This window comes from Martes martes (assembly GCF_963455335.1).
Source record: "Martes martes genome assembly, chromosome: 16".
NCBI classification, from domain to species: domain Eukaryota; kingdom Metazoa; phylum Chordata; class Mammalia; order Carnivora; family Mustelidae; genus Martes; species Martes martes.
The window spans coordinates 60,633,924-60,660,893 of NC_137904.1; the positions used below are offsets into that span (position 1 = coordinate 60,633,924).

General features: G+C 57.0%; 1 protein-coding gene across 1 annotated transcript in view; it reads left to right on the top strand.

Moving 5' to 3' along the window:
- MGAT5B (alpha-1,6-mannosylglycoprotein 6-beta-N-acetylglucosaminyltransferase B) overlaps nucleotides 1-26,970 on the top strand; it is a 66,054-nt gene that overhangs the window by 18,049 nt on the left and 21,035 nt on the right. Inside the window, exons 4-9 of the mRNA XM_080827412.1 lie at nucleotides 7,381-7,496; nucleotides 7,985-8,058; nucleotides 8,994-9,164; nucleotides 9,917-10,081; nucleotides 10,822-10,991; nucleotides 25,534-25,665. Coding sequence (XP_080683538.1) covers nucleotides 7,381-7,496; nucleotides 7,985-8,058; nucleotides 8,994-9,164; nucleotides 9,917-10,081; nucleotides 10,822-10,991; nucleotides 25,534-25,665 — 828 coding nt within the window. The remainder of the gene's footprint in view (nucleotides 1-7,380; nucleotides 7,497-7,984; nucleotides 8,059-8,993; nucleotides 9,165-9,916; nucleotides 10,082-10,821; nucleotides 10,992-25,533; nucleotides 25,666-26,970) is intronic.

The following is a 26,970-nucleotide window of genomic DNA, read 5'->3' on the forward strand; positions in this document are numbered from 1 at the left end:
CCATGTGCACCGTGGTGCTTCTGCTGGGCACTGCTTGTGCTGCCATCAGATGTGATGTTGACAGGGACCGGCAGGGATTCTAGTGGTAAGGGACCACGGGAAGGGCAGGTTTTGCAGTTATGAACAGAGTTGGACTGCGAGTGCGCAGAGTTCAGCAAGAGTCCAAGTACCGATACTCAGTGCAGCATGTCATGATCCCTGTCCCTGGGTAAGGGGATGAGGGTTTTTCCAATTTCTTTATAAAAAAAAACCTCAAAAAATGCTTCTAGACATTCTCGGCCACCTGTGGCCCGAGCCAAGAGCCTCTGGGGTCTGCATGTGGGGGGGGGGTGGGGCAGGGGACAAGTGACCCTGGAAGGCAACTCTGGGGGCTGCTTTCAAAGGCTTGCCTCAATGATGTCACACCCCGTGCGGGGCCCTCCCTCCTAGAATAGCCTCTGGCTGGAGGTCGGGCCACTGGTCTGGCCCCAGCGCTGGAGAGAGGCCAGACTGGTGACGAGGGATGGGGGTAGCTGGGTGACAAGGTCAGGATCAGTCAGCCCTGCAGGGTGGAAACTTAGCCACTGTGACAAGTGTGAATGGGCTCTGCGTCCTAACAAAGAGAGATTCTCAACATCCCAAGTCAGGGTGCACCTGCTCAGTAGGCTCTCAGTGTGTCTTAAATAAAATATACATAGGAGATATTTTAGAAAATCCTCCAGGGGAAAGCCAGGCCCTGAGATGTGGGGGCTGGTGTCCGGGTACTGTGTCCCCCAGCCCAGCCTCAGCACCCTGGCTCTGTCCCACTCTAGGTGCACTGATCCCTCCTCCAAGTGCTGAAACCACGCACGGCTCCGCTCTGGCTGTGTTCCTGCCAACAGCAGGGAGACGATCCATTCTTCTGTCTGTCTGTCTATTTATCTAATATAAACGTAGACGTAGGGATGGGTGTATGCATTTCTCAGGGCGAGAGAGAGAAGTGCTCTCTGTCCTTGCTCAGGGAGGGGCTGGCAGAGCCTCCGGGGCGTGCAGAGCCCCCCACAGCATCCGGCAACCTGGATGGGGGCAGAGGGAGCCGGAGAAGCTGCGGAGGGCCACCGAGAAATTGGGGGGAAGGCTGGACGCTGGAGTTGGAGTTCCTTATGTGCCGTGTGGTGTGTGTGAGAGGGGACAGACAGAGAGACAGTCACAGAGAGAACGCGTCTCCCCGTCCACGACGCTCACGTCTGTGTTTCCCGGTAAGCGTGGCTGTGGGCACCTGTGTGCAGAGTCTCCGGGTTTTAAAAGGAAAGTGACTGGTTTCATGATAAAATAACAACTCCCAGCAAGCATGCTGGCCAGCTGCCGGAAATCGATACTCTGTTAATTGAATGCAACCTTCATAAATCCTGGGAGGAACACGAAATTAAACCTCCTTCCCCAGGTGTCCAGGAGAGCCTGATCCAGGGGCCTGGGAATGAGGGCCAAGCGAGTGATCGCCTCAGGGGCTGAGAGGAGGGGATGGGGCATCTGGGGGGCCTCTTGGGGGCCTGACACGAGGGGATGACTGGAGCCGGGCCCCAGGGGAAGGAGCCCCTGTGGCCCAGCCCTGGGTGGCGGAAGGAGCAGAGCATCCCGTGATGGGCTGCGGTGTTGGGTGTCTCTTTGGGGGGCCCTGGGGCAGTGGTTGGCAGCAGCAGGGGTGGCCATGGGGGGCCATCTGGCTCCAGGAGGCCGCCTGTGCTCAGGCAGGAGGGGGTGGCGGTCTGTGGGTATGAGGTGGGGGATGCTTGGGCCAGAGAACGTGGAATACTGTGGATACTGGAGAGTTCTCCAAGAGGCCTCCCGGGGTCTGCACAGCCCTGTGGCCCCGAGAGCCGCGGCAGCCACGGGACCACCACGTTTGTCGGAGGTGGGGTGTGAAAAGGTCCCAGGATTCTTCGTGGAGTGTCTGCCCAGCTTGGGGGGACGGCGGGACCCATCTGAGCCGATGCCCCAGTGGTCCTAAGAGCTTCCTGATAATGCAGAAGGCCCCCATCTTTTTTGCCCCTACCTGGCACCCACAGCTTACAGGCTGGCTGAGAACCTCACCCTCCTCTTGCTGACCGTGCCACAGGGAGCCGCCGGGCGGCTCGGGGATTATCTGCTGCTCCAGGGCGAAGGGCAAAGGTGCCTCCTTCGGGGCCCTCTCTTAACCTCCAGCCTGCCCTCTGCCCACCTCGCCCTGACATGGCCCTGGGTCTCCACGACTCACGCTCAGGCCACCCCCTCACTAGACCCGTTCAGGCTTGTCTGGCTTACCCACCAAAGCATGCACCAAAGATAAAACAGGGGAGGAATAAAAATAAGCTTCAAGTAGGAAGGATTAAAGGGTCCCCGGTCACCTGCACCAGCGGGGTAAGGCTGGGTGCCCAGTGCCCTCGATCTCCCCGCTTTGCAGACACAAGTCCAGCTCTCTACCCTGGTAACGGGCCCTACAGGGTTAGGAGTGGGGTTGACAGGGAGATGCCTTCTGCTAGAGCTCTTCTAGCCTTCACCACCTGCCGGGGCGCTGAGGGCTCCGCCCCCGCGATGTCACTCCCTAGCTCAAGGCCTTGGTCCTGCTCTCCTGCCTCTGTGCCCACCCTGAGGCACAGACCCCTTGCAGGTGAACTGGTGCCTGATTTTTCCACATTAAAGCTGTGTGGCCCTGAGTGAGTAACTCAGCTTGGCTGTGCCTTGGTTTCCTCCTTTGCACAGTGGGGCCCTTAGAAAGAACCATGATGTTGTCGGGAGAACTATCTGGGGCCCCATCGGCTGGAGGCTGCCAAGCCCCGACTTCCCAGATTATTCCCATTCTTTGTGCTTCCCAGGCTGCTGCCCTGCTGTGGTCTGGGGTCTCAAGGCATCTGCTTTCACTGTCCGTTTTATAAAAGAGCATCCCAGGGAGAGAGGACGAATCGTAGATTATTTGACAATAGACAGCGTTGCCCAAATGCTAAGTCCAGTTGAATAACAGAGACGCCAAGTCATTCCGATTCAAACAAGCTGAGCTCGTGAAATCAGACAGATGCCACCTGCGCTATTTAGAGCCCTCACGGGTGATGCTCCCGGGAAACGCTTATTGGGTGAAAAATCCTCCAAAAAGGGATGTGCTTTGTTCTGCGGTCGGACGTTTGAAACTTCCTTTTGGGGACGGTTGACTGCTGTAGGTAGGGAACGTACGCGACCCGAGCGTTTGCTGAGCCTCTGCTACATGCCGAGCCGGGCCCTTCAGCCTTATGTCGAATCCTTGGAGTCCCTCTGAGCTAGTCAAGATTATCCAGCTGTTATAGGAGCTGACCTGAGTTCAGAGAGGTTAGGTAACTTGCTCAAGGTCACACAGCTGCCTGTTGGAGTCAGGATTTGAAGTCCGGACCTCTGACTCTGAGGCCCTCAATCTTCCCAGTCTCTGCACAATGTGGAGTCACCCTCTCGGGACTTGAGAGGTCAAGGGCGTCTCTGGCTGTTCTCTGTCTTCGCTGAAAGTAGCAGCAGGGGACGCTTGGGCTTCAGCAAGCAGAGCCGTTAGAAGTTTCTGACAGCAGGGGCCCAGGAGAACTTGAACTCTCCTTTTATTTTTTTGGAATTTTTTGTTTTTCGTTTTTTTTTTTTCAAAGGATTTTATTTATTTACTTGAGAGAGAGAAAGAGAGAACACAGTGGGAGAGGGAGAGTCAGACCCCCGCTGAGCAGGGAGCCTGGCATGGGGCTTGATCCCAGGATCCCAAGATGATGGCCTGAGCCAAAGGCAGATGCTTCACTGAGCCACCCAGGCACCCCGCAGACTCTCTTTTTGTGATGGACTAAAAGCCATTTTCCCTCAGTTTTGCAGACCATGATGCATTTGTTTCCTTGGGCTGCCATAAAAAAATGACTGCAAACCGGATGGTTGAAAACAATAAAAATGATTTTCTCTCTTGGTTCTGGGAGCTGAAGTCTGAAATCCAGGTATCAGCAAGGCCTCATTCCTTCCTAAACCTCCGGGGAGGATCCTTCCCTCCCTCTCTCGGTTCCTGGTGGCCCAGGCATCCCCTGGCTTGTGGCTGTCTTCACATGGCCTTCTCCTAAGGACACCGAGGCCCAACCCGATTCAGCATGACCTCATCTCAACTAATTACATTTGCAAAGACCCTATTTCCAAATAAGGTCACATTTTTTGTGGTTCTGGGTAGATGTGAATCTACCACAGGGAGGGGGGACGTCACTCAGCCCCGCACGAGGATAGAGCTCTGGGCACACGTCCCATGCTGGGCATTAGTGCCAGGCTCCCTCCAAAAGCATGTTCTTGTCCTTGAGGGCTCAGGACTCCGCTGGGACTTCTTCTCTTTTCCTTTCTTTCCTTTTTCTTTTTTTTTAAGATTTTATTTTTGGGGCGCCTGAGTGGCTCAGTCAGTTAAGTGTCTGCCTTCAGCTCAGGTCATGATCCTGGGGTCCTGGGATCGAGCCCCGCATCGGGCTCCTTGCTCAGCAGGGAATCTGCTTCTCCGTCTCCCTCTGCCCCTGCTCGTGTGCTCTCTCTCTCGCTCACTCTCAAATAAATATATAAAATATTAAAAAAAAAAAAGATTTTTTAAAAGTCTTCTCTACACCCAATGTAGGGCTCACACCTACAACCCCAAGATCGAGAGTGCCGTGCTTCACCGACTGAGCCAGCCGGGCCCCCCCGACCTCCCCTGGGGGTTTCAAGCCGGCCACTCACAACCATGTCCCAGCACATGGGGGACTCAGAGGAGTGACCTCGCTCCCAAAGGGTGGCCAGAGCAGACCCTCGAGGGAGAGACCCCTTCAGGAAGGCTTGAAGCAGGGTCCCTTCCCAAGTCTCCAGGGACCTGGCAGGACCTCCCACTTGTCCCTGACAAGGGTTGTTTGTGCTCTGGGGTCTCTGGCTAGAAGTTGGGAAGGGTACGCGGTCCTTCCCCACCCGGGAGCTCCCCCTGTGCTCCTCGGCCGCCCATGCCCAGCACGAACCCTGACCTGGCAGCCGCGAGCTTCGGGCCTCTCACATGGTGGCTGCCGCCCGCAGACGGCGGCACTTTCCTCCAGGCAGAGGGGTGTCCGTCCTGTCCCCGCAGGTCAGCAGGGAAAGCATCTCTGGAACTCTTGCTCGGAATGGACCACAGAGCCCAGCAGACGCCGGGGCATCCTCTGTGGAGACATGTCACCCACCAAGGGTGAAGTCTGCTTCTTGAGGCGGGGGTTACCTACGACGTCACCACGGTCTGTGGCCCTCCGCAGGCCACAGTGTGTGAACAGAGCAGCAGCATGTCCCTCGTTTTAACTTTTTTTTTTTTTTAAAGATTTTATTTATTTATTTGAGAGAGAGGCAATGAGAGAGAGCATGAGCGAGGAGAAGGTCAGAGGGAGAAGCAGACTCCCCATGGAGCTGGGAGCCTGATGCGGGACTCGATCCCAGGACTCCAGGATCATGACCTGAGCCGAAGGCAGTCGTCCAACCAACTGAGCCACCCAGGCGTCCCTCGTTTTAACTTTTTACAGAGGAGGCGAGTGGGGAGAAATAGGTCTACAGAGGCTCCTTTGGGGGCGGTAACGAGGAAAAGTGGAGAAGCCGCGTTGGTCTAGTGTCGTGCCATCGCAGGCCTATGTTTTTAAAGAGGAGGACGCTGAGGCACAGAGAGCCTAAGTGACGTGCCTGGGACCGCACAGCTCCCGAGAGGGAGATCTTTAGCTCTTCTGTTTTACCGCAACCTGGAGAGATGCTGGCCGCCCTCTTCCCCGCGGCGTTCCTCGGCCACCTGAAGACCAAGGAGAATTATCCCTGCTTCCTCCTGTCTGAGGACGTTTTGAGCAAAAGCAGCATCGTCTCTGAGCGCTCTCCTTCTTTGTAATCTCGTAGAAGGCTGCTGCAGCTGAACCGTGCCCTCCAAAAAGACATGTCACCGTCTGAATCCCCAGTGCCCACGAACCTGATCTTCCCCGGAAGTGGGCCTTGGCAGGTGTGGTCAGATTAAAATGCGGTCACACTGGATCGGGGGCCTCATCCAGTGACGGGGTCCCTGTAGAAAGAGGGAATGTGGACACACAGAAGGCCAAAGGACAGCAGGGGCAGAGGCTGGGGGATGTGTCCCACTAGCCACAACTGGCCCCTCCCTTCGTCCCAGGAGGAATGCACCCTGCTGACATCTTGGGTTCGGACTCCCGGCCTCCAGGACTGCGAGGGAATAAATTTGTGGTCGTGTGTTACTGTGGCCAAGGCACGCCGGCTTCTATTACTTTTTCATTTCATTTCTTTTTGAGAGGGTTGATGGGATTGTGTGTGTGTGTGTGTGTGTGTGTGTGTGGACACGCATGTGTGTCTCGAGGGCTTGTCTGCCCCCTCCTGCCACTTCCTTCTGTTGCCACCTCACCCCATGACTGCCTTGGCCCCCCGACCTCCTGTCTCCCGCACCCTCTGTGGACGGGGCCACTGCCCGACCTCTCCACGCGGAAGGCAGCGGTGGGAGGGGAGGGCGGCCTGAGGGGACAGGCGGCCGTCATCATTGTGCCTCCTCTAGACGACAGGCCACCCAAGAGGTGTCCTCCCTCCTGTACTTCCCACGTTGTGCAACAGTGAAGTCCCCGTCCTTGTACAGGGATAGACGGAGCTCAGACAAGGTGCGCGGAACCAGACGGTGAAGTGCGAATGAAAGGAACGGAGTTAGTGGGTTGGAAAGGGCGGGCCGCTTAGACAGCCCCGCCCCCGGGGAGTGGGGTCCGGCTCGACACAGGCCCTCGCGATGAGCTAAATCTTGCGTATGATGTCTCATAAACTTCTCTGAGAGCCGAGTAGTAATCAACGCCAGGAAATAAATTCTCCAAAAATAAAGGCAATGCGAGTCTTGGTGGTGGGCGGAGGGCTGTGATGTTTGTGGCGGTAAATGTGTTTAAGATCCTGGGGAGAATTCAGGCTCAGGAGTGCAACAGTAATTTACTAGAGGCTTAATAGTTGGCACGTCCCCAGGCTGCTTTGGGTGGAATTTATTTTGGCACGACGGAGCCCCTCTGGGAGGAAATGGAGACCCAGGCTCAGGGCAGCTGCCGTGCCCGGGAAAGGGCCTCCGTTGCCTGGAGGTCCCGGGCTGGTCCCCCAGGCTCTCCCAGAGAGTCCCTCCGCCTGCTTTAGCTTCAGTTGCTGCCCCTCAGCACGCGGGGCACGCGCACGTGGGGATGAGTGTGCAGACACGCCTGGGACACGTGCACGTGCGTGTGCAGCGGGTGGTTAGAGAGCCCTTCCAGCCAGGCGGGGGCGGGGGACACACGCCTCCACCTCCGAGCCCAGCGTCGTCCATCGTTGCGCTCCGGTGGGTGGCCAGGAGCACTCACACCGGCTGCCCTCGCTCATCCCCCCTCCCAGGAAGGCTCCTGCAGCGGGCTGTGTGCGCTCACCCCTGGCTTCTCTCACTAGGTTTCCCCCTGGGGCTGGCCTCATGGAGCGGATCCAGGCCATCGCCCAGAACGTGTCGGACATCGCCGTGAAGGTGGACCAGATCCTGCGTCACAGCCTGGTCCTGCACAGCAAGGGTGCGGCCCGGGGCACCCCTTCGGCCCCAGGAGGCCAGTGTGCTGGGTGGCCCTGACTGCTCCCCCCGGCAGCTCTCCTGCCTCCGGCCTCAGGCTCTGAGCGGGGTGACTTGGGGTTCACCCCACTGGGACTGGCGTGAGAACATAGGTCCTGGAGTCCCTGGGGGGCCCCCTCCATTTTTCTTGATGTGGGGAGCAGCAGGCTGGGGGTCCCCCTAAGAGGGTTACATTTGGGTGGGTGCGTGAGGTCTGCCTATCCAGACACTGGGCCATTCAAGCTGGCTCCTCACCGGTTCCTAAGCCTGTATGGGAGGTAGGGGGCCTGTGGCAGGGGGGGAAACCTGGGCATGGGCACCCCCTGGAGGGTGGCCTTTCAGGTGAGGAAACCCAGGGGAGGGAGGGCAGTGTGTGCTCCCGGGCTAACCCCTCCCCCCAGACCTGGGCTCCCCTGAGGCCCCCCAGCAAGCTGACCTTCTCCCCCACCCCAGTGTCTGAAGGCCGGCGGGACCAGTGTGAGGCTCCCAGTGACCCCAAGTTCCCTGACTGCTCAGGGAAGGTGGAGGTGAGGCCCGGGGCTGAGGGTGGGGTAGAGGTGACCGGGGGGGCCCTGCCCCCAGACTAGCTCTGAGATCCTGCTCCTGGCAGCGGTGTCTGCCCAGCCCCCAGCCCCTGACCCTGGTACCCGCTGGCGGAGGCCAGCCTCAGGGGACAGCCTCTCTGCGTGGGCCATCTGCGGGGCCCACCGACCCGCACTGTTCTAGCACGATCACGTTTCAGGGTTCTCGGTACTTTGTTACAGCAAACAAACTGTTAGTAACACCTCCAGCGGCCTGCATCCCCGCCGGTTCAGACCCGGACTGGATCTCTTGAGTGGCCCTGTCTCCCCAGCCCTCCCCATCCTTGCGACCAGCTGGACTGAGAAAGCCCCCCGGCCCCTCCCCTGGGGGCTCACTTCCAGGGGCCCGTGGCTGCGTGAAGTCTGTCCACCTGGGAATGCAGTCTGCGGCGTAAAAGCCAGCTCCACTCCGGTTCCGAACTCCCCAAGAGGGTGGGGCAGCGGCCCTGGGCGCCCCTTCCTCGCTGACGTGTGGGGACCCCCGTGGGTGGGCTCCTGACCTTGGCCTCAGCTGGATCCTGCTCCCAGTGGAGACCAGCCAGGCCCCGAGCTGCTGCATCTCCCACCGTCCGCCCCGGAGCTTTCCCCGAGTGTGTCGTGACCTGGCCTTACTCTTCCGGGGCCCTCCTCTTTCTGGGCCTGGGGGACAGTGGTCCTGCTCAGCCGTTCTCGGGGTTCTCAGTGGCCAGGACACAGGGCCAGGTCACGAGGCTCTGGTCTTTCTCTGCTCTCTGCGCTGGCCTTGCTGCGTCTCTAAATGTATGTCCCAGAGGCCCTGTCCTGAGGGACCTTGGGTCCCCAAGGACATGCCCGCAAAGAGCCTGCCAAGGGTGTGGGTGGGGCTGTGCCAGCACCCTCGCCTAGGCTGGCCCTTTCCGCAGTGGATGCGTGCCCGCTGGACCTCTGACCCCTGCTATGCCTTCTTCGGGGTGGACGGCACCGAGTGCTCCTTCCTCATCTACCTCAGTGAGGTTGAGTGGTTCTGCCCCCCACTGCCCTGGAGGAACCAGACGGCCGCCCAGATGGCCCCCAAGCCCCTCCCCAAAGTCCAGGTAGGCCTGGGAAGTGGGTAGGCCTGTGAGGGGCTGGTGGACAGGTCGACTGGCCTGCTGGGGTGGGACATCCTTGAGGGACAATAGGAGGAGGTCTTGGACTCTGGTAAAATGAGGCCGGCCAGCCGTGCCTGGTGGGGGGGCCCGTCCCAGCCTGCCAGCCCTCTGGGGATGCTGCAAAGCTTGGCCAGCTTCAGGGCCAAGCTGGGGCCCCTGGAGGCACCCCTCAACAGGCTAGGATAATAGTAACAATAGTGTCGCTCCTGGAAGGCTTCCAGATGCTTTATCTGTACTGAAACGTCCCAGCAGTCCCTTATGCGACCACACTGAGCAGGTGGCAAGTCTGAGGTCTGGGGAATGTTCAAGGTGTCCTGTTACTCCAGCTCCACTGAAAGGTGGCCCGGCCTCCCTGATGTCCGAGGGCTAACTCTGACCACCACCCTTGCTGTCTCTATGTAGCAGCTGAGACGCCTGGGGACTGTCATCGCTGGCCACCCCCAAAGGGCTCGGGACAGAAGGATGACCAGAACTGGGCTGGGATAGACCGGCTTGGCCGGGGCATTAGTGTTGGTGGGTGAGAGCAGGGTTCCCCAACTGTGGGGGTCTGTGGGCCTTTATAAATGGCAGGAGAAGCTAGAGTAGGCCCAGCCTCCCGGCAGCGTGCCAGCCCCTGTTCCCAGGGCAGCAGGTGATGGTGGTGTTGCGGCTTTGGGGCTGAGGGCTGGAGAACCCAGGTCTGGGCCCCCCTCCAGGCAGTTTTCCGGAGCAACCTGTCCCACCTCCTGGAGCTGATGGGCAGTGGGAAGGAGTCTCTAATCTTCATGAAGAAACGGACCAAGCGGCTCACGGCCCAGTGGGCGCTGGCTGCCCAGCGGCTGGCACGGAAGCTGGGAAGCGTCTGGAGGGACCAGAAGCAGGTACTGCTTCTCTGTGCATTCAGGGAGCTGCGCTCAGAGAGCTTAGAGAGTGAGCTCAGGGCCCCAGGCCTTCATGTGGGCACCAGCTCTGCCTTTGAAAAGGTTTTATTGAGTTTGAGTTTCATCTGGGGTGAGGGAGGCAGAGTCAGGATAGATGCATGTGGTGGCCCCTGGCCCTTTTTAGATTTCGGGTAGAATGACAAACCCTCCCCTCTACCACGTAGGAGTTCTGCATTCTGTAGACATCTTGTTCTTTTTAGGGAGAAAAGTCATGGCATTTGCCTGGAATATTGGGAATAATAGAGCCTGTTTGGGGGAGGTTTGTAGGTCCATCCATCCATCCACCCATCCACCATTCATCCATCCATCCACCCACCTACCCATCCATCTACCCATCTATCCATCCACATTCATCCATCCAATATTTACCTGACTCTCACATCACCCTGTTTATTTCTTTCAGAGTCCCTATCATTTCATGAAATTATCTCTTGTCTGTGTTTACTGTTGTCTACCTCTTCCATCTGGAACGTAAGCGCCTTGAGGGCGGGATGTGACCATCTTGTTCACTTTGACCTCCAGTGCCCAGTGTGGTCACTCTGCCTCTTGGTCCCCCTGCTGGTGCCAGGAAGCGCCTGCCCAGGCACAGCCTGGAGACAGTGACTCCTGCTGGCTGGGTCCCCCTGGGGGTGGCAGGGCAATGCTGCTGTTCCTTCACGCTGACCCTGTGTCCTCCCCAGATCCTTGTTCACATCGGCTTCCTGACGGAGGAGTCTGGTGATGTGTTCAGCCCAAGGGTGCTAAAGGGCGGGCCACTGGGAGAGATGGTGCAGTGGGCAGACATCTTGGCCACTCTCTACGTCTTGGGCCATGGACTGCGGATCACAGTGTCCCTGAAGGAGCTGCAGAGGTGAGTGCTGGGGGAGGGGAGGAGAGGAAGGGGAACCTGTCCTCCAGGAGCCCCTGTTCCACCTGCAGGTCTCTGGGAGGCTTCTTAGTGTACTGGGGATAGTGATATTCCTCATTCCCTCCTCCTCCTCCTCCATGTTGATGCCTGGTCATTGTTTGGGAGGCACCAAGGAAGCATGTTTGCACAGCGCTGTTCAAAGGTCCTTTTCTCCATCTTGGGCCAATAGGTGCCCCAGTGTTTGCACTCAGGGGCTGACAAACACTGGTTTGTGGAATCGAGCCAAGTCATGTAGAAGGCGTCCTCTCTGTCATCTTGGTGGGCGTGGTATAGCCTCGGGGTTTTCCTTCTGGAATTGGGCTCCTTCCTGGACCAATTCTGGGAGCTGGTAAGACTTGGAGGGTGGTGAGGTGGGCCGTGATGCCTGTCCCTTCCCCAAAACTTGCCTTTCCAGAGTCCTCCTGATGTTCTTGGGGGTGGGAGATGGTGATGAGAGGGGGTAGGATTATGTGTGTTTGTGTGTATGTGTGTGTGTGTGTTTTACATACTCAGGTATCCATAAACAATATATGGTTTTGTTTCATTTTGGTTTGCTTTGAGCTTTGTATCAATGGCACCTGCTGTATGTGATGTTTGAGACATGCTTTCTTCACCCATTCTTACATTTCAGAGTCTCATTCATGTTGTTCATGTAACTCTACTTTATTCATTTTCACTGCTGTATGAGATTTCATTATGTGGACGGTCCATCATTATTTTTCAGTTTTTCCTGACTGTGGACATTTCCCACCTGCTTTTTGTAAGTTTTGAGTGATGCTGTGGTAGACACACCTGTACGTGGGGTACCTGTGTCACGGTTTCTCTTGGGTAGAGACTGAGCTGCTCTTCAGTATAGACTAAGTTACCCAATTGCTGGGACTAATGGTGTGTGAAAATCCAGCTTTATAAGATAATGCTAATTGTTTGCCAGAGTGATGGCACCAATTTAGCCTCACCACGTGGAGGTTCCCAGTGGCTATGTTGTCCCCCACATGTAGGGTCATTATACTTCTTAACTGAGGGCGTCAATTGGTGTCATGATCTGTTACGTTCTTACATTTCCCTGACAGCTAGTGAGGCCGAGCAGTCTGCCATAGGCTTGTCCTTCCTTATTCTTGATGAAATGCCCATTCATGTCCTTTGCCCACCTTTCTGCTGGGCGGTTTGTGTTCCTTATTGAGTTGTAGGTGTTCTTTATATACAATGGGTATAAACCCCATGCAACTTTTACCTGTTTAAAAATCTTCTCCTAATTTGTGGCTTGTCTTTATTATCCCTCCCCCACCAAGGAATAGAAGGCCTTAATTTAATGTAATCAAAGTTATTGATCTTCTTATTTTTCTTTTTCTTCATGGTTAGGGGTTTGTGCTTTGTGTTTTTCCCCGCTCTTTCTCATAGGGCATGACTAAGGAAGGCCCCAGAGTTGTCACCTACAAATTGACTTTTCTTCATCAGCCCATTAACTTACTCTAAGGGTGGATTTCAAGCTACAATGTGATTCTTGTCCAGAGCCCACCCATCATCTTGATGGTCTATTGGTTCTAGATGTCTCTGTCTGATCAGCATTTTGTCCTGGCCACAAATGCTAATGCTCTGTAGCATAGGAATGTTGGAGAGAGGGGGATGTTGGTGGGGACAAAGCCATTGACAACTTGGTCTTGGGCAGCTACTCAGCCTCTGCTGAGTTGGAGTCTGCCAGTAACTCGAGTAATGCTTCTCGTGACCTCGATCAGAAGGCAGTACTAGGACCCGCTGTATTGCATAGGGGGAGGCCACTAAATGACCTAGTGGTTTGAAGATTTTTATTCCCGTGGCTTGCAATTCACACCACTGGAGTCATTCTTTTAGGTTGATGCACTTCTCCAGTAGGACTAGGAAAGTTGCAAAGTGTCTTCAGAGAGGAACAGTGTATATAGAGGATCCACTTTGAAGGGGGCGAAGGCGACAGGGACAAATGAGGGGGCTGCACGATTGCGGCAGTGTTGGGAAGCACAGTCCCAGGTTGGGGGCAGCAGGTTCTGGGGGAAGAGCTGATACCTGGGAATAGCAAATGCGCCCCCCCCCCCCCCCCCCGCGGGTCCTGCAAAATCTGGCTGAATGGCCCCCTAGTGGGAAGGAACTGGGTAGGGCGCTGTCCCCGTGTGCTGGTGCTGAACCTGTAGACGAGCAATTCAGCGTTGGGAGAGGGAACCTGCATGTCCCTTGCTCTGGGTCTCACCCTGGTGGCATGTTGTCATCAGACCAAGCTTTTCACATTGTGCAGGCCACTTCAGAGCTGAGTGTGCCCACTCGTCACCTGCCAGCACACACTGCTGCTCGCCCCCAGCTCCCTCTGAACAGAGGACACAGATGCACCAACACTGGAGCAGAATGCTGCTAATGTTTGCAAATGATGAAAAGAAGCCTCTTTGCCTGGCCTTGAAGCTTTCTGCAGGAAAGTCAAATAGGGTGGGGGTGAGGAGGAGGAAAGAAAAGAGGAACCAGTGTCTGGGAAGTCAAAGAAGTCTTGGGCAGTTTGTGGATGGCGCAGTCAGGGGTTGTGGGTAGCCATGCGCCAGACCTGCCTAGGGCAGAGCAGCAAGCAAGGGTCTAGGGCCGCATGTCCCCTAGGTCACCAGAGCCCCCAGGATGCAGTGGGAAGACTCCTGGGGGGTGAGGGCTGTCTGGAGTCCTCATCCCAGGCTCTGCCATACACAACGTTCCCCATGAGTGTGGAGCATCCTATCGGCGCTGCTGACACCTTGACCTGCCTCAAGGTTAGATGAAATCATGCTTATCAAACAGCATTCAGCTTGATTGCTCCCTTCTGGCCATGCGTCTTCTGGGCCCAGAGACATGAGAACTTCCTTTCTTCACTGCTCCCTGAGGGAAGGCCTCTCCCATGCATTTGTGACAGCCCGACAACCACACAGAGAACCATCCCTCTGTGAGAGCAGGTATTCATTCGACAAGTCTCCTGAAGAGATGGGAATTTAACTCAGTTTCCCAGCTTCTCAACCCATGCTGGGGTGTGTCCTGTTTCAGGCTTCACTCCAAGTCCTTCCCTGCCAAGGGCACTTCCTCCTCTGGCCACTTCTGGGGCGTGGCCCCGAGCTTGTGTTTACTGAGGCAGCCATTGCCCATAACGGGGCCAGAGCAGTGAGGATGGGGGTCACTGCACCCACGAGGTCTCAAGGGCGAGGCCCTAGTGGAAAGGACCAAGATCTGAAATCCCTCCTGCTGCTTTTCTTTCACTGCACACATGGGTACCCACATATACACACACGTGCACATGCATGCATGCCCCAGTGTATGACCACATGTGCACACCCACGCACGTATGCATGGCTCATGCACACACACACACGTGCATCCCTGTGCATAGGCCCACACCACCACACACCGGCCAGCACACACTCACGCACTCACACACCCCACAGAGACTCCATATCTTCCCGCCAACACGTCACTTCATGCCAGGCTCATGCGGGTCTGAACTGCCCAGAAGCAGGGGCTCCAGGGAGACGTTACCTCATCTCCGACTTGCAGCTCTCACATGGGCAGGCCCCGGGCTGTGTCCAGACGGCTCCGTCCTTGGTCCCCGGTGGGGTGTAAGTGCGGGCGAATTGCTTTTGCTCAGACAGGGCAGGGGTGTTGTAAACAGCCCACACACCTCGGCGAACAGCCTCCTGAAGGGGCTTTCTAAATCTCTTATCAGAAACAATTTCAAGACAACTAAAAAATAAAAACAAAAAAGAAAACCACCTTCCCCAGGAGGCATAATACAGTTATGTCTACAAAATTAACAGCCCCAGCTGTGGTTGGAATACATTTCAGGTGGGGATTCTTACCCCTTCCCCTCACCAGCCTTAGAAAACATACTGACATTGGGGCCCACCCTTGGTGTCTCTGTTTAACTGGTCTGCAGTAGGGGCCCAAGTATCCAGTTCTCAAAGCTCCCCGGGTGATCTAATGAGCAGTGAAGGTTGACAAGTGGAAAAGCTGCGGCTGTGACCTTTCTAAGCCTCCCCTGGGATCCCCCACCCCCAGCGTCTGGGCTGCTGTGGGGTTGGGACATTGGCCTTCTTGGCTTGTTCATAATAGCTGTCGTCTGGGTCCCTAGTGCCGGTTCCTGAGTGCAGGATTGGGACCTGGGGTTCAGGCTCAGGTCCCTAGAAGACTCGTAGAAAGCGTGTGTGGATTCCTCCCAAGTGCACATTTGCATGCCTGAAAGCCCCCATGATATCCTCGGTTGCAGGGGGTGGGCTGAGGAGGCACCCCTTGGAAGTGGCCCAGATAGTGGGGTCTCTCATGCCTCACCCGGGGCATCAGGTGGGAACCTGCTGACCCGGAATGCACTGTGTCCCATGCCCTTTCTTGGATGTACTTCTCCCCTGTGACAGATGGAGGCCAGGGCTGTGAGCTCCTCAGGCTCCTTCCACCGGGACCACCCCAACGCTGCCAAAATGCAGCGGAGACTTCGACACAGTCGTGTATCAGCTAGGGCCGCTGCAATGAAGCACCGCACGCTGGTCTGACACACTGGTCTCAGTCTGGGGGCCGGAGGTCCAAGGTCAAGGTGCCAGCAGGGTTGTCCTCCCAAGGCGGGGAGGGAGGGTCTGTCGTGGACTCTCCCGTGGCTTCTGGTGGTTTGATGGTGACCTTTGGCGTTCGCTGGCTTGTGAAGCGTCAGCCCCATCTCTGGCTTCGTCTTCACGTGGCCTTTTCTCCGTGTACGTGTGTAGCCGACTCTCCTCCTCTTACACGCATGCGGGTCATATGGATCAGGTCATTAGACCTTACTTCGATCTGATTGCCTCTTTAACAGCCCCGTCTCCAGATAAAGACACTCCTGAGACACTAGGCGTTAGGACTCTGACATGAATTCTGGGGGGACACAAGGCACCCTACAAAAAGAGGGTGACCTTCTGAGCTTGCAAAGGGGTCACGGGCAGAAATCGCAATGAGCACCCTCATGGCGTTGCTGTGGGCTCTGCAGGAGAAAGAGAATCACCCCGGAGCCTCACCTCCCAGCCTTAGGGAGCCGTTCCCTGCGGGCAGCACCAGGTTAACTGGAAAATAGGTCAATGAGACGTGAAGGCGAGCCCAGTTCCGCGTCGCAGCGTGGCTTCGGTGACAAGCCTCTCCCTGGTCTGGCTAAATAACCTGTATAGGGGAAGGCAGCGGGACGGAGATGCTGCCGCTCGGACGTGTGCTGTCGTTTGTCGCAGATGTTCACGGCAGATGTCTTGGCCACTGACTAAGCAACAAGGCTGGACGCAGGAGCCGCTTTTCTCTGTTCCTCGTGTTCTGGTGTTTTAATTAACCAGCTCACTGGAGTGATGTTTGGGGCAATGCACAGAGCCCACATCTGGCTTTGCTGCTGCAGGGTGTTTCCGGGCGAGAACAATGCGCTCCGTGACGGGACTGCAGGGGCGGGGCTGCAGGGGGCCGGACCGCAGGGGGCGGGGCGTCTGGGGCGGGGCTGCGAGGGTGGGGGTGGGGGGAGCAGTCACAGCCCTGCCGCCGCCCACAGCGCTCGCCGGTGGGAAGGGGAGGCGGGGCCGGAGCCCCTGTGGGCTGCTCCCCTACTGGGTCCTCTGAATGCCCCATCCACAGTGGGCATTTTAAATGAAGCCTTTCCCTTCCTGCCTGGCCAGAGCCAGCGGTGCTCATTAATTTTATTTGCATAATTTCAAGCATCATTAATAGTACATGGCATGAGGAAAAAATTACTGAGCTCTTCCTCCATCCATGAGTGAAATTGGGTTTAGTAGAAAATTAGTTGACTTAACTGGCAAATGATGAAAGCTTGAGAGGAGAATGTTTAAATAAGAGGATGAGGAGGGAAATCTTGTGCCTGTCAGCATGGGGACCGGGTAGAAATCGGTCTTCTGGCCATTTGATGTGATCAGTGTTGTTGTTTGTCCGAGGGAAATACTGGGGAGTGGTCCCTGGAGAATGAGGGAGGCAGGGATCGCAGGGGTCCCTGGAGAATGAGCCAGGCAGGGGGCCCTCAGGGTGCCACAGGCTGGGACTGGCTCCGACAGGCCTGAACCAGGCTCCAAGCCCTTCTGGCTACTCCCCAGTCTCCTCTTTCAGGACCTTTTTCTCCAGAAGGGTTTGGAGCCATGGGCACCAATGGAGAAGACGCTTCTAGAAGGAGGGTGTGGTTTTGAATGTCAGTTGCTGACCAGAAGCAAGAAGGTGACTGAAAATTGCCCAACGAATTTGGCCACATGGAAGTCATTGTTGACCCTAGAAAGACCCATCTTGGTTGAGTTGTAGGGACACACCCCAGAGATGGGTTGGTTGTAGGCTGAGGGGGAGGCCTCTGAGGTAGCAGCAAGGCTGAGAGGCCTCGGCCTCCGGAGAGCCTGGCTGTGAGGGGAGCAGAGGCCTGGAGGCAGATGACAACAGAAGCACAGGGCAAAGTCACATGGTTTATCGTCTCAGGGTTGTGGACCCCAAATGCCTGCCTTGGCTTGGCGGCAGCTTGCCTGTTGGCGGCTGTGAGGCGAGCCTGCGGGCGCCACACCTCTCCTGGCTTCTCACGGCCGCAGGCTCGTAGGTGGCCACCTTCCCCCGTGTGTATCTGTCTCGGTGTCTCATCCCTCCCACGTAGGGACACCCCCCATGCTGGATTAGAACCCGCCCCAAATGACCTCATCCTAACCTCATCATCTCCAAAGACCTTCTTTCCAAGTAAGATCACACTCCTAGGTGCTGGGGTTAGGACTTCAGCATCCTGGGGGGATCTCAGTTCACCCCCCAGCAGAAGACATGCTTGTTTACCTTTCAAGGTGGGAGAGTGCGGGCATGTTTACATGCTCGTGGGAGGGAGCCGGAGAAGGGAGCTGCCGAGGATTCAGAACCGGGGTAGCCTGATGCCTGGCGGCCCCAGAGGACAAGGAAGAGAGCCCCATGTGGGTGTAGCGGGTGCCCAGCATCTGCAGGGAGTGAGGCAGAGGGCGCGGACAAGACAGACACAGCCCCGGGCTTCTACCCGGATTTGTAGTGTGTTACCCATTGGGCGGGGGGGGGGAATTGGACCAGGTATGGCAAAATGTTAAGACTTGACAAGGCTGGGAAGTGGACTACAAGGTATTCATTATATCATTATATTATTTTCTGTAATTTTCTGGGTGCTCTTAACATTTTATAACATGTGAAGTACACGGATGAGAAGAAGGGAGAATGAGCCCGTCTAGCACGTTTTGGCACCTCGCTGACTCTGCAAACAATGGTTGGTTGTCCCTGCCACACATCCCAGCCACCCATTCCAAGCAGCAGCATGAGAAGCAAATGCTTAATTTATGCTAAAAAAAAATATCTCTGCCCCCTCACCTGACTCCTTTTTCCTTCTCCTTCCTTGGAATCCAAGGAGGTGTTTTAATCTCCTGTGTAGTGGCATCAGGGTCTGCGTGGCTGAACGCCATGGAAGGTGGGGGACCTCTGCGGTGGGTCCCCCCGCACCGTGCTGGCCTCGCCCCTCCTCCCCCCGCAGAGTCTCCCCCTCCACTGCCTCTCCTCATGCTGCGCTGTGCCACAGGGAGTGGGAATCTATTTCTGACAAGTCTGACCAAGGCTTGACACTGGCCAGCAAACGTGACTGTACTGATGCCGTGGCCCAGGCACCATTCCCAGCCTCGGGCTGGTCCACACCGGGGCCAGAGGGCTACAGAGGACAAGATGTTTAAAGGAGACCCGGGGGGGTGGGCAGGACCATGGGGAGCGAGGGAAGAAATGAGGCACAAGCTGCCTTCTGAGGCTCTTGAAGGATGATTAACAAGGTGGGATTTGCCTCTAGGAGGAAACAAGAACCTGCCTCCGAGGCCTGGGGGCTACGGGTTCTCACGAGGGAGGTGGGGTCCAGTGTTTGTCAGTCTTTGCTGACAAGGGGAGATCTTGTCAGGCGGCAGCTGGTAGGTGGACAGTGGGATGGGCTTCCCGGAGCCTGAAGCCCCAGCAGAATGGGCAAAGCCCGGCCGCTTGGCCCCAGATGGACTGGCCTGGGGCTTATTTATTTAGGGGAAGTTGGCAGAGGCACAGGGTGGTACGCATGAGCCCCCAGGGCTCCTTCCATCCTTCTCTGAACTCCTAAAGGGGCTTTGGTGAAAGGGAGGCCTTTTCCCGGGAGCCAGACCCCTCTTTCCTAAGCTTTCCCCCAGAGGCCCCCGGGCCCCCCGAAGTACGCGCCCAGCACCCCGGGGCTGTGTGTCTCCTTCAGCCCACATCTCCCACGGGGCGTGTTCTAATGGCATCGAGAGCAGTGCCTTCCCCTTCTGGGGCCCTCCAGGGCCCTGCGCTTCTCAAGGAAGGTTTGTGTGAAACTGGATAGAATCGTGAGAGCCGCTGGGACTGAGAAGCACCTGAGGACCTGGAAATTGACATCCCCGTGCCCAGGCCCCAGCGGAGTGACAGGGCAGCCCCTCCGGGCCGGCCTGGGCATCAGAAGCCATCAGCTCTCTGGGTTGTAACCTGCGCCGTCCCCGGCAACCTTTAAGGCATAGCTTAGATGAGAGAAGCTTGCTTTGTGCTCAGCCTTCCCTGGATATTTGTTATGTAAATCGGGGCGGGTCTTCAAGGAAGGAGGAAGGGAACAGCCAAAGGGATGTGTGTTCCTGTTTCTCCCACCACATCCTCGGGGCGCCGGGAGCTGGAGGGAATCTGCGGTTTCATCCAGCTCTCCCGGGAGCGGCGGCCCTATTCTTAGACCTGAGTTCGCTTTGTAGGAAGGAATGCTGGGGAAGAAAGTGTCAGCTTTGGACACTGGTCCCAGTGCAGGCTGCACAGGCTGGGAGGGAGGCTGCTCCCTGCGTTTCTGTTTTAGAAACCTCCGGCCCTTGCTCCTTTGTGCCCTTTGAGTCCGGAGCACATTCTGGCTGCCTGGCTGCTGGAGAACAAGAGTGCATCGTGGGCAAGGGAAGAAAATACTGCAGGGCAGCGGAATTCCTCTCTCTTTGGTGATCCTGGCTGCCCTTCCGGAGCATTTCCTGAGATGCCCAGTTAACTCTCTGGGCCCCTTTCTTTCTGTGCCCTTTGCTCTTGGGCAGAGGCAGGGCCTGGTCCAGGAACAGGCCATGGGAGAGAGCGGGGTGCGATTTCCGTGCTCAGGAGATGTGTGCCGGACAGGGTCGGAGGGATAACGGGCCCCCGGGGTGGCCGAAAAGTCCTGGGCTGCTGCAGCCAGTGTGCTCCCAGCAATGAGATGGGCCTAGAAAAGCAGAAGATCCCCGCCTGCCCTTAGCACCCGGAGCCAAGGATCTCTGAGCACTTTGTGAGAATTCTTTTTAATTAGGTCCTTCCCACACAGAGAGCAGAGGGAGGGAGAGAGAGAATAATTTGTTCCAGAATGTGAGCACTACCTGGAGAGATTATTTCCAGCCACAGACCAAAGGTACAGGGAGAAATAGAACCAGAGCATTTTTAGCCCGGAAGGGACCATGGAGATCCGTCCGAGCGTCATGTTATGGGAGTGGAGGCGGACACCAGAACAATCTGACGTCTGGCCAGGGCCACCCAGCAAGTTCGTGCTGGAGCCCGGAAGTGATTTCCATTGTCAAAACCCAGCATTTTGATTCCCTGCTGAGGATTCTTTTTCTTTCTTCTTTGAAGATTTATTTATTTATCTTAGAGCCAGTGAGCAGGGGGAAGGGCAGGGGGAGAGAGAGAGTCCCCAGCAGACTCCCCGCTGGGCACAGAACCCGATGCGGGGCTTGATCTCACAACCCTGAGATCATGACCTGAGCCGAAATCAAGAGTCGGACGTTCGTTCAACCGACTGAGCCACCCGGGGTGGGGGGGGTGGCTCTGAAGATTTTTTTTTTCTTTCAGTTGATCACAGACTGTTGTTTTGCCTCCCTCCTTGTAGATGGGACATCTATGTCTACGTCTACGTCTACATCTACATCTACCCATCATACCTTTTGATCTTTTAACAAAGAGTATCTGAGTTTCCCCGTCTCTGGCTGTGTGCTGGGCCCCCTACGTTCTGGCCAGCTGGGAGTCCAGGGGCTCCCTGGGGGCAAGGCATGTCCTGTGGGGCTGGGCACGGGCCCCTGCGTGTGAACATTTTGGCTTTTCAAAATATTTACAGTCAAATACACATAACAAAATTTACTCTCCTAACCATTTTTAAGTGTACGGTTCAGTGGTATCAGTACATTCACGAGGCTGTACAGCCACCGCAATCATCCCTCTCCTGGACTTTCTTCTCCTCCCACACTGGAACTCGTCCCCATTAAACACTAACTCCCCATTGCCCCTCCCCCAGGGTGCTTGCTATGGATGCATTAATTGGGGTTGGGTGTGGGGGCCCCATGACAATCAGGTGTGTTGTAGAAAAGCCCAGTTTCCCGAGGTCACCCCACCACCACCACCCCTTTTGTCCTGTGGCCTGGTGGCCTGGGGACATTTAGAGATACATTCCAGCCACCCGGTTTGGCAATTCCATGTAGACCCCCGTCCTTCCCAAGCGCGGTGTATTGTAGTGGGCGGCGCCAGGTGGATGCGTGTGAGGTCCCTGCCTGGGGAGCCGCTGGCTCTCCCGGCCACACTCACCCACCCGGTGGCCCCGTGGTGTGCTGGGGCTGGGGAGGACCCACGATGTCCCCTCTCCCCCCGACCCAGCCCTGGGCGAAGAGTCCAAAGGGGAATGAGGAACTTGGCATTGGAAAGAAGGAACCGTCTAGACGGGGCCTCTTGAGACGTCCGCACAGAAGGCGGACGTGTCCAGCCAAACCTTCCGTGGGCACCCTTGGCTGAAGGCTGTCGGGAGACGGCGTTTTTCAGCTCATGTTGCTGCTGCAACCAACCACTCAGCATAAAATTGCCCGTAAAAGCGAGCTGAAATTACCAGCGATGAAGCCACATTCCCCGCCTCGAGGCCGACCCTCTCTGCCATCCTCCCAGCAGGCTCTGAACCCCTGTGACCAAAGGGATGCGGCGGCTGCGGGTGCTTCTCCTCACTGAAGTCGCCTTAAATGGAAAACCCTTGTTTTCTAGAGCTGGGTACCCCAGGTGCCCCCTCATTAACTCCCCCTGGCAAGGGTGCCATTTTCTCTCCTTTCCTTCCTGCGGGATGGCTTTGCAGGGCAAGCAGGGGCACTGGTGTCCCTGTCTCGAGGTGTCCCAGGAGACTGCTCCCCCTCCCCCGAAGAGCCAAGAGCTGAGACACCCATCAGCCTTGAGCATCCCTCACCCGCTGTCTCTCTCCGGATATGCTCTCCTTGGCCACATCGTTAGCCTTTAACCAGTCCTTCCTAAGGGGGTTCATCTGCTTCGTTGGTTTATTCATTCATTCCTGAACACAGCAGGTGTTTGTTGTTTGTTTGTTCTGTCCCAACCCTGGCCTTTCAAAGATGCCCTGGCCCTGTCCTCATGGGCCCCAGTGGTAAGGAGGTGACTCTGGACGGTGCCGGGGGTGGGGGTGTGCTGAAGCAAGTGGTGGGCGAGTGCAGGGACTGTGTGTCTCTCTGCCCAGGAGTCCAAGGAAGGCTTCCTAGAGGTGGAAGCAAGGTCCAGGAGGTGAGCAGTCACCTGGGAGGGAATAAAACCAGGTTTACATTGTGGAAAGATCTCTCCAGGAAAGAGATAAGACTGGAGGGACACAGAGCAGAGAGGAAATTATCTCAAGATTCGAGGTGACAGATGACAGGACCTTACGTGAGGGGGGTGGGTGCACAGGTGGCGTGGGGGGGACGGGGTCCGAAAGGAGTGGCCGGGCCCAGAAGGTCAGGAGGCAGAACGGATGACAGGAAGAAATGATATTTTGTGGGACTTCCACTCCCCTTGCCTCAGTCGATCCTACCAGGAACCCTCCGCGGGAGCCGTTTTTATTGGTCTGTGGCTGAGGACGAAGATGCAACTCCAGGAAAGCTTGGGAGTCTTCAGGGGTTAGCAACAGAGCTGGGGCCAGAGCCCAGGCCCTGCTGGCGGCCGGGGCTCGGGTTCTGGGGATGGCACTAAGGTCCCACCACCCGCCGTCCCACTGTCTGCCGCCCGGCCGGCCCAGGGAGGCAGGAGAGCTCAGCGGGCGGGAGTGTGGGCTCCAGAGCCCGGCTGCCGGGCTTCCAGTCCCTGCTCCGTGGCTTCCTGGTTGTGCAATCCTGGTAAATGACCAACTCTCTGTTTCCTCATCTGGAAAGAGTGGAACAGGGTAAGAATGGGTCTCATCTCGTAGGGTGGTCGCTCAGATGGGAGGATTCAACCGAAAGCCTGTAGCCTGGTTCCTGGGTTCAACATTTTAGCCCCCAGGGTGGCGGAGATGATGGCAGATGCTTTAGAACATCCGGGCGGACTCTTTGTCCCAGGGGAGAGCTGCTCGTCTGGCCTCTCAGTGGTCCTGGGGTTTGGGGCAGAGGCCAGGGCCGTGGGCAGTAACGGGGCAGCGGAAGGAAGCCTGCACGATTTTGTCGGCGCCACACCGGGACACGTTGCCTGAAATGTAACGTGGGAACATAGGCCTGTTACCGTGCAGGTGGCAGCAAGTGGACCCACCTAACGGCTGGTGCTTTCGGGATTGGTGGCCAATTTTCCCAGGCCCTCGTTCCCTGTGGGAGGGGCAGCCACCACCCTCCTGGTTCCTGCAAGGAAGGGACAGCGGAATCGTTTGTCCTTCTGCCCATGGCTCTCCATTGAGTGGGGAGAAGTGGGGAAGGGGCTAGTGTCTGTCTATACCCGGAGCTTTTGCAGCTCAGAGCAAAAATGTGGCTTCTTTGTGGGGCATCAGCCTTACCAGAGGAGTTTGTGGGGGCGAGAGAAAGCCCGTGCTCGAATACGGATGTCGGGATGTCCTACAGAGTAGAAGGCAAAGTCTGCTTAAAAATACCACCAAATATTTCATGAGGTCTCCAGGCTGTGGGAGCTGTTTCCTGTGATGTCTCCAGACCCCTGCGGTCTGCTCATTCTCCTTTGCTTTCTGGGTATTTCCACAGGAAAAACAAAACAAAACAAAAACATCTCATGAAGCCTGCCCTGCCTTAGAAGTCCTGGTTTTGAGCATCCTGTGTGGTGGTCTGGTTGGAGAGAGGGGATGCATGGGAGCTGGACGAGTTGGGAGGGCGCCCTGGGCCAGTGTTCTCTATACAGATGAGAAATGGGAGACTCTGGTTATTAGGGTTTTGCATTCCCCTCTAGGCACTTAGCAGCCAAGGTTCTAACATGGCGGGGGGAGCTGGGTGAGTCTGGGGTACACTGGCTGGTGGGGAACAGGCACAGGGATAGCCCCTCGCCCCTGCTACCCTTCTCTGTAGGGCCCAGCCGACCCCTGATGTCTCAGTCCCCATCACACATCACACGCAGCCTCCCCTACGTCTTTCCATCATAGCCTTGTGTTCCGGTTGCCATAAACTTTGCTGTGCTCGGGGGACAGTGTACGCAGTGCCCCCCACCCCAGCCTCTGGTGGTGACCTGCAGGGCATGAGCAAACGGAGCACAAAAACGTCCAGGCTGGTAGTTTTCCACCTGGCTTGAACGGGCTCCAGGAGCCCGAGATGTGACCCAGGCAGCTCACCCATCGTGGCCCTTTGCTGTTGATGAGCCCGTGACCTTGTCAGAGCTCCTCGCCTACCTGGCCTGAGTCTGCTCTTCACATGGATCCTGAAGGGGCTCACTGGGAGGTCTCCAGGACGCCGCCCAGCGCAGGCATCTGGACCACGAATCCAAGGGAGATGAGAACTCAGGGGAGGTGGGTGGCTGCTGTGGGGTCCCCAGAGAAAGGCGGGCTTTTCTACTCCTTGCCTGGCTCAGGGACTCAGGACAGACTTCCTGAATGGGCAGTCTGAATGCCTCCATCCCCTTGGAAGGGTTGGTTGCAGGCCGAGCCTGGGTTTCTGGATGGGGGGTAGGGGGGGGTCCCAGGCAAACGAATACACACTGGCAGCTGTGGCCATGTCTTCTAGGCTCCACAGAGATGGCCCAAAGGCTCTGGCACTGGGTCACCAGAGGAAAACTTTTGTGTACATGGTCTGGCCAGCAGGGTGACCCTGTGGGGCAGGGCTGGGCATCTCCCTGGGCCACAAGCCAGTCAGCAGAGCAGAATTTTGTCTTCTGATGCAAGGCTTTCTGCTCCAAATACTGAAACTGCTCGAAGGACCATAGCGAACATTTATGGCAATTTGGGAATGCTAGATAAAGGTGCCCCCACTGGGTGGACCAGCCCTGCAGGGAGCACGTTTGTGCAAATTTACAAAAGGTGCTCCTTCCACCTGGCAGGTAGCCCAGGCCAGGGGTACAGCTTGGGAAACTAGCCCAGGCTGGATCTCAGTCCTCCTTGCTCTTATTGGAGTTTGCCGTGCAGTGAGAAACCTAGGCAACTGGACGTGGCCACCCCATTCACTTCCTTTGCAACTTTGCCAACACTCATGTGTCATCCTCACGTTCCTTTACCTTGCCCCCTCCCCCATGTTTATCCTGGGCTATAAGAACCAGGGCAGCTCCAGGTGCCCCAGACTCAGGGATGGTTGGGGAAGGTGGGTTTCTGCTGTCCTCCTGGGGCTCAGATTCTGAAGGGCTCTTTTCTCAGTAACTTAGGGGTGCCGCCAGGTCGGGGGAACTGCCCACTCACCATGCCCCTGCCTTTCGACCTCATCTACACCGACTACCACGGCCTGCAGCAGATGAAGCAGCACATGGGACTGTCCTTCAAGAAGTACCGGTAGGAGGGTGCGGTCGGGTGGTGCCCTGCCCCACGTCCATACGAGGCCTCCCTTCACACCCTGCCGGCTAGCCCCCCGGGGTGGGGGGAACTGCCTTATCCTGGGTTCTGCGGTGGGGGGCGGGAGGCTCGCCCTGCCTCTGTTTTCCCCCTCCCTCATTAGCGTCCTTCCCCAAGGAGCTCTGCCTCCTGGCTGGCTCAGAGTGGGTCTCTTCAGTGCCCCTCTGCTGCAGGGCAGGCTGGGGCGGGGCTCAGAGGTTACCTGGTTGGGCAGGGGTACAGGGGAATGGCAGGGAAGAGTGGAAGGAATGGGACACTCGACTGGTGTGACCTTGGCTCATTGGGGTCTCGGCACCCCTCCTCCTCCCTCCTCCCACCCCACCCCCCCGGTCTGCAGGAAGGCCAGTGCCATCTCTCCCGGTCTCTGCAGCCAGCAGGGGTTTAATGTGGCACAGAGAGCCCTGCTCTTTCCTGCATTTGCTCCAGTCCCAGTGACTACCCCGCCTGATTTTATTAGGTAAAAAAGTGACAGGCGGTATTATTGGTTTTATTATTAATGCGTGTTCCTCATGCACGCGGTGCCGCTGCCTCCCACCCCCCACCCCTTCTCCGGGGGAATAGTGCTGACCTCAGCAGTCTGTGGACAATTCTGGGTCACCGGGAAGGACATGAGGCTGCTTGGGGCGGGGGGCTCTCTGAGTCTCCGCCATTTCCTTTGGGTGCCTGCGCCTGGGGGGTGAGATGGATGGAGGGAGAGGTTTGGGGGCAGAGACCGAGCCTCTGTCGGGCTGGCAGGTGCCTCTGTGGTGGCGGAGCCTTCATCCCAGAGGACACGTCAAAGCACTGCCTGCCCAGAGATGGCAGCGGCTTGTCCCCCAGGGCCCGGCCCTTCCGCGTCGCAGCCCAGATAGGCCGGGGGCATCCTGGGGGTGCCAAGTTCACGGGCAGGGGGGCTGTGAACTCGAATTACTGCTGCTGCCTGCTCAGAAAAGTGCAAATCCTGCAGGGGGAAGGACCCCCGCTCCAGGCAGTGCCCCCTCCTAGGTGCCCTTGGGGCAGCCATAATAGTAAGTTTCTGAGTGAGGGGTCCATGGTTCGGGCATCGCCACCCAACCCCGAGATAGCTGGGCTGTTGTCGTTCTCACGTGACAGATGCTGAAGCTGACCCAGAGAGGTTAAGGCACTTGCCTGTGGTCACACAGCTAGGTAGTCTGGCCCCTGGTTCTGACCACACTCTGCAGTACCCGGCCCGTGGCTGGCAACCGTGCCCTCGCTGGGGCAACCCAGCCCAGAGACACACACGAG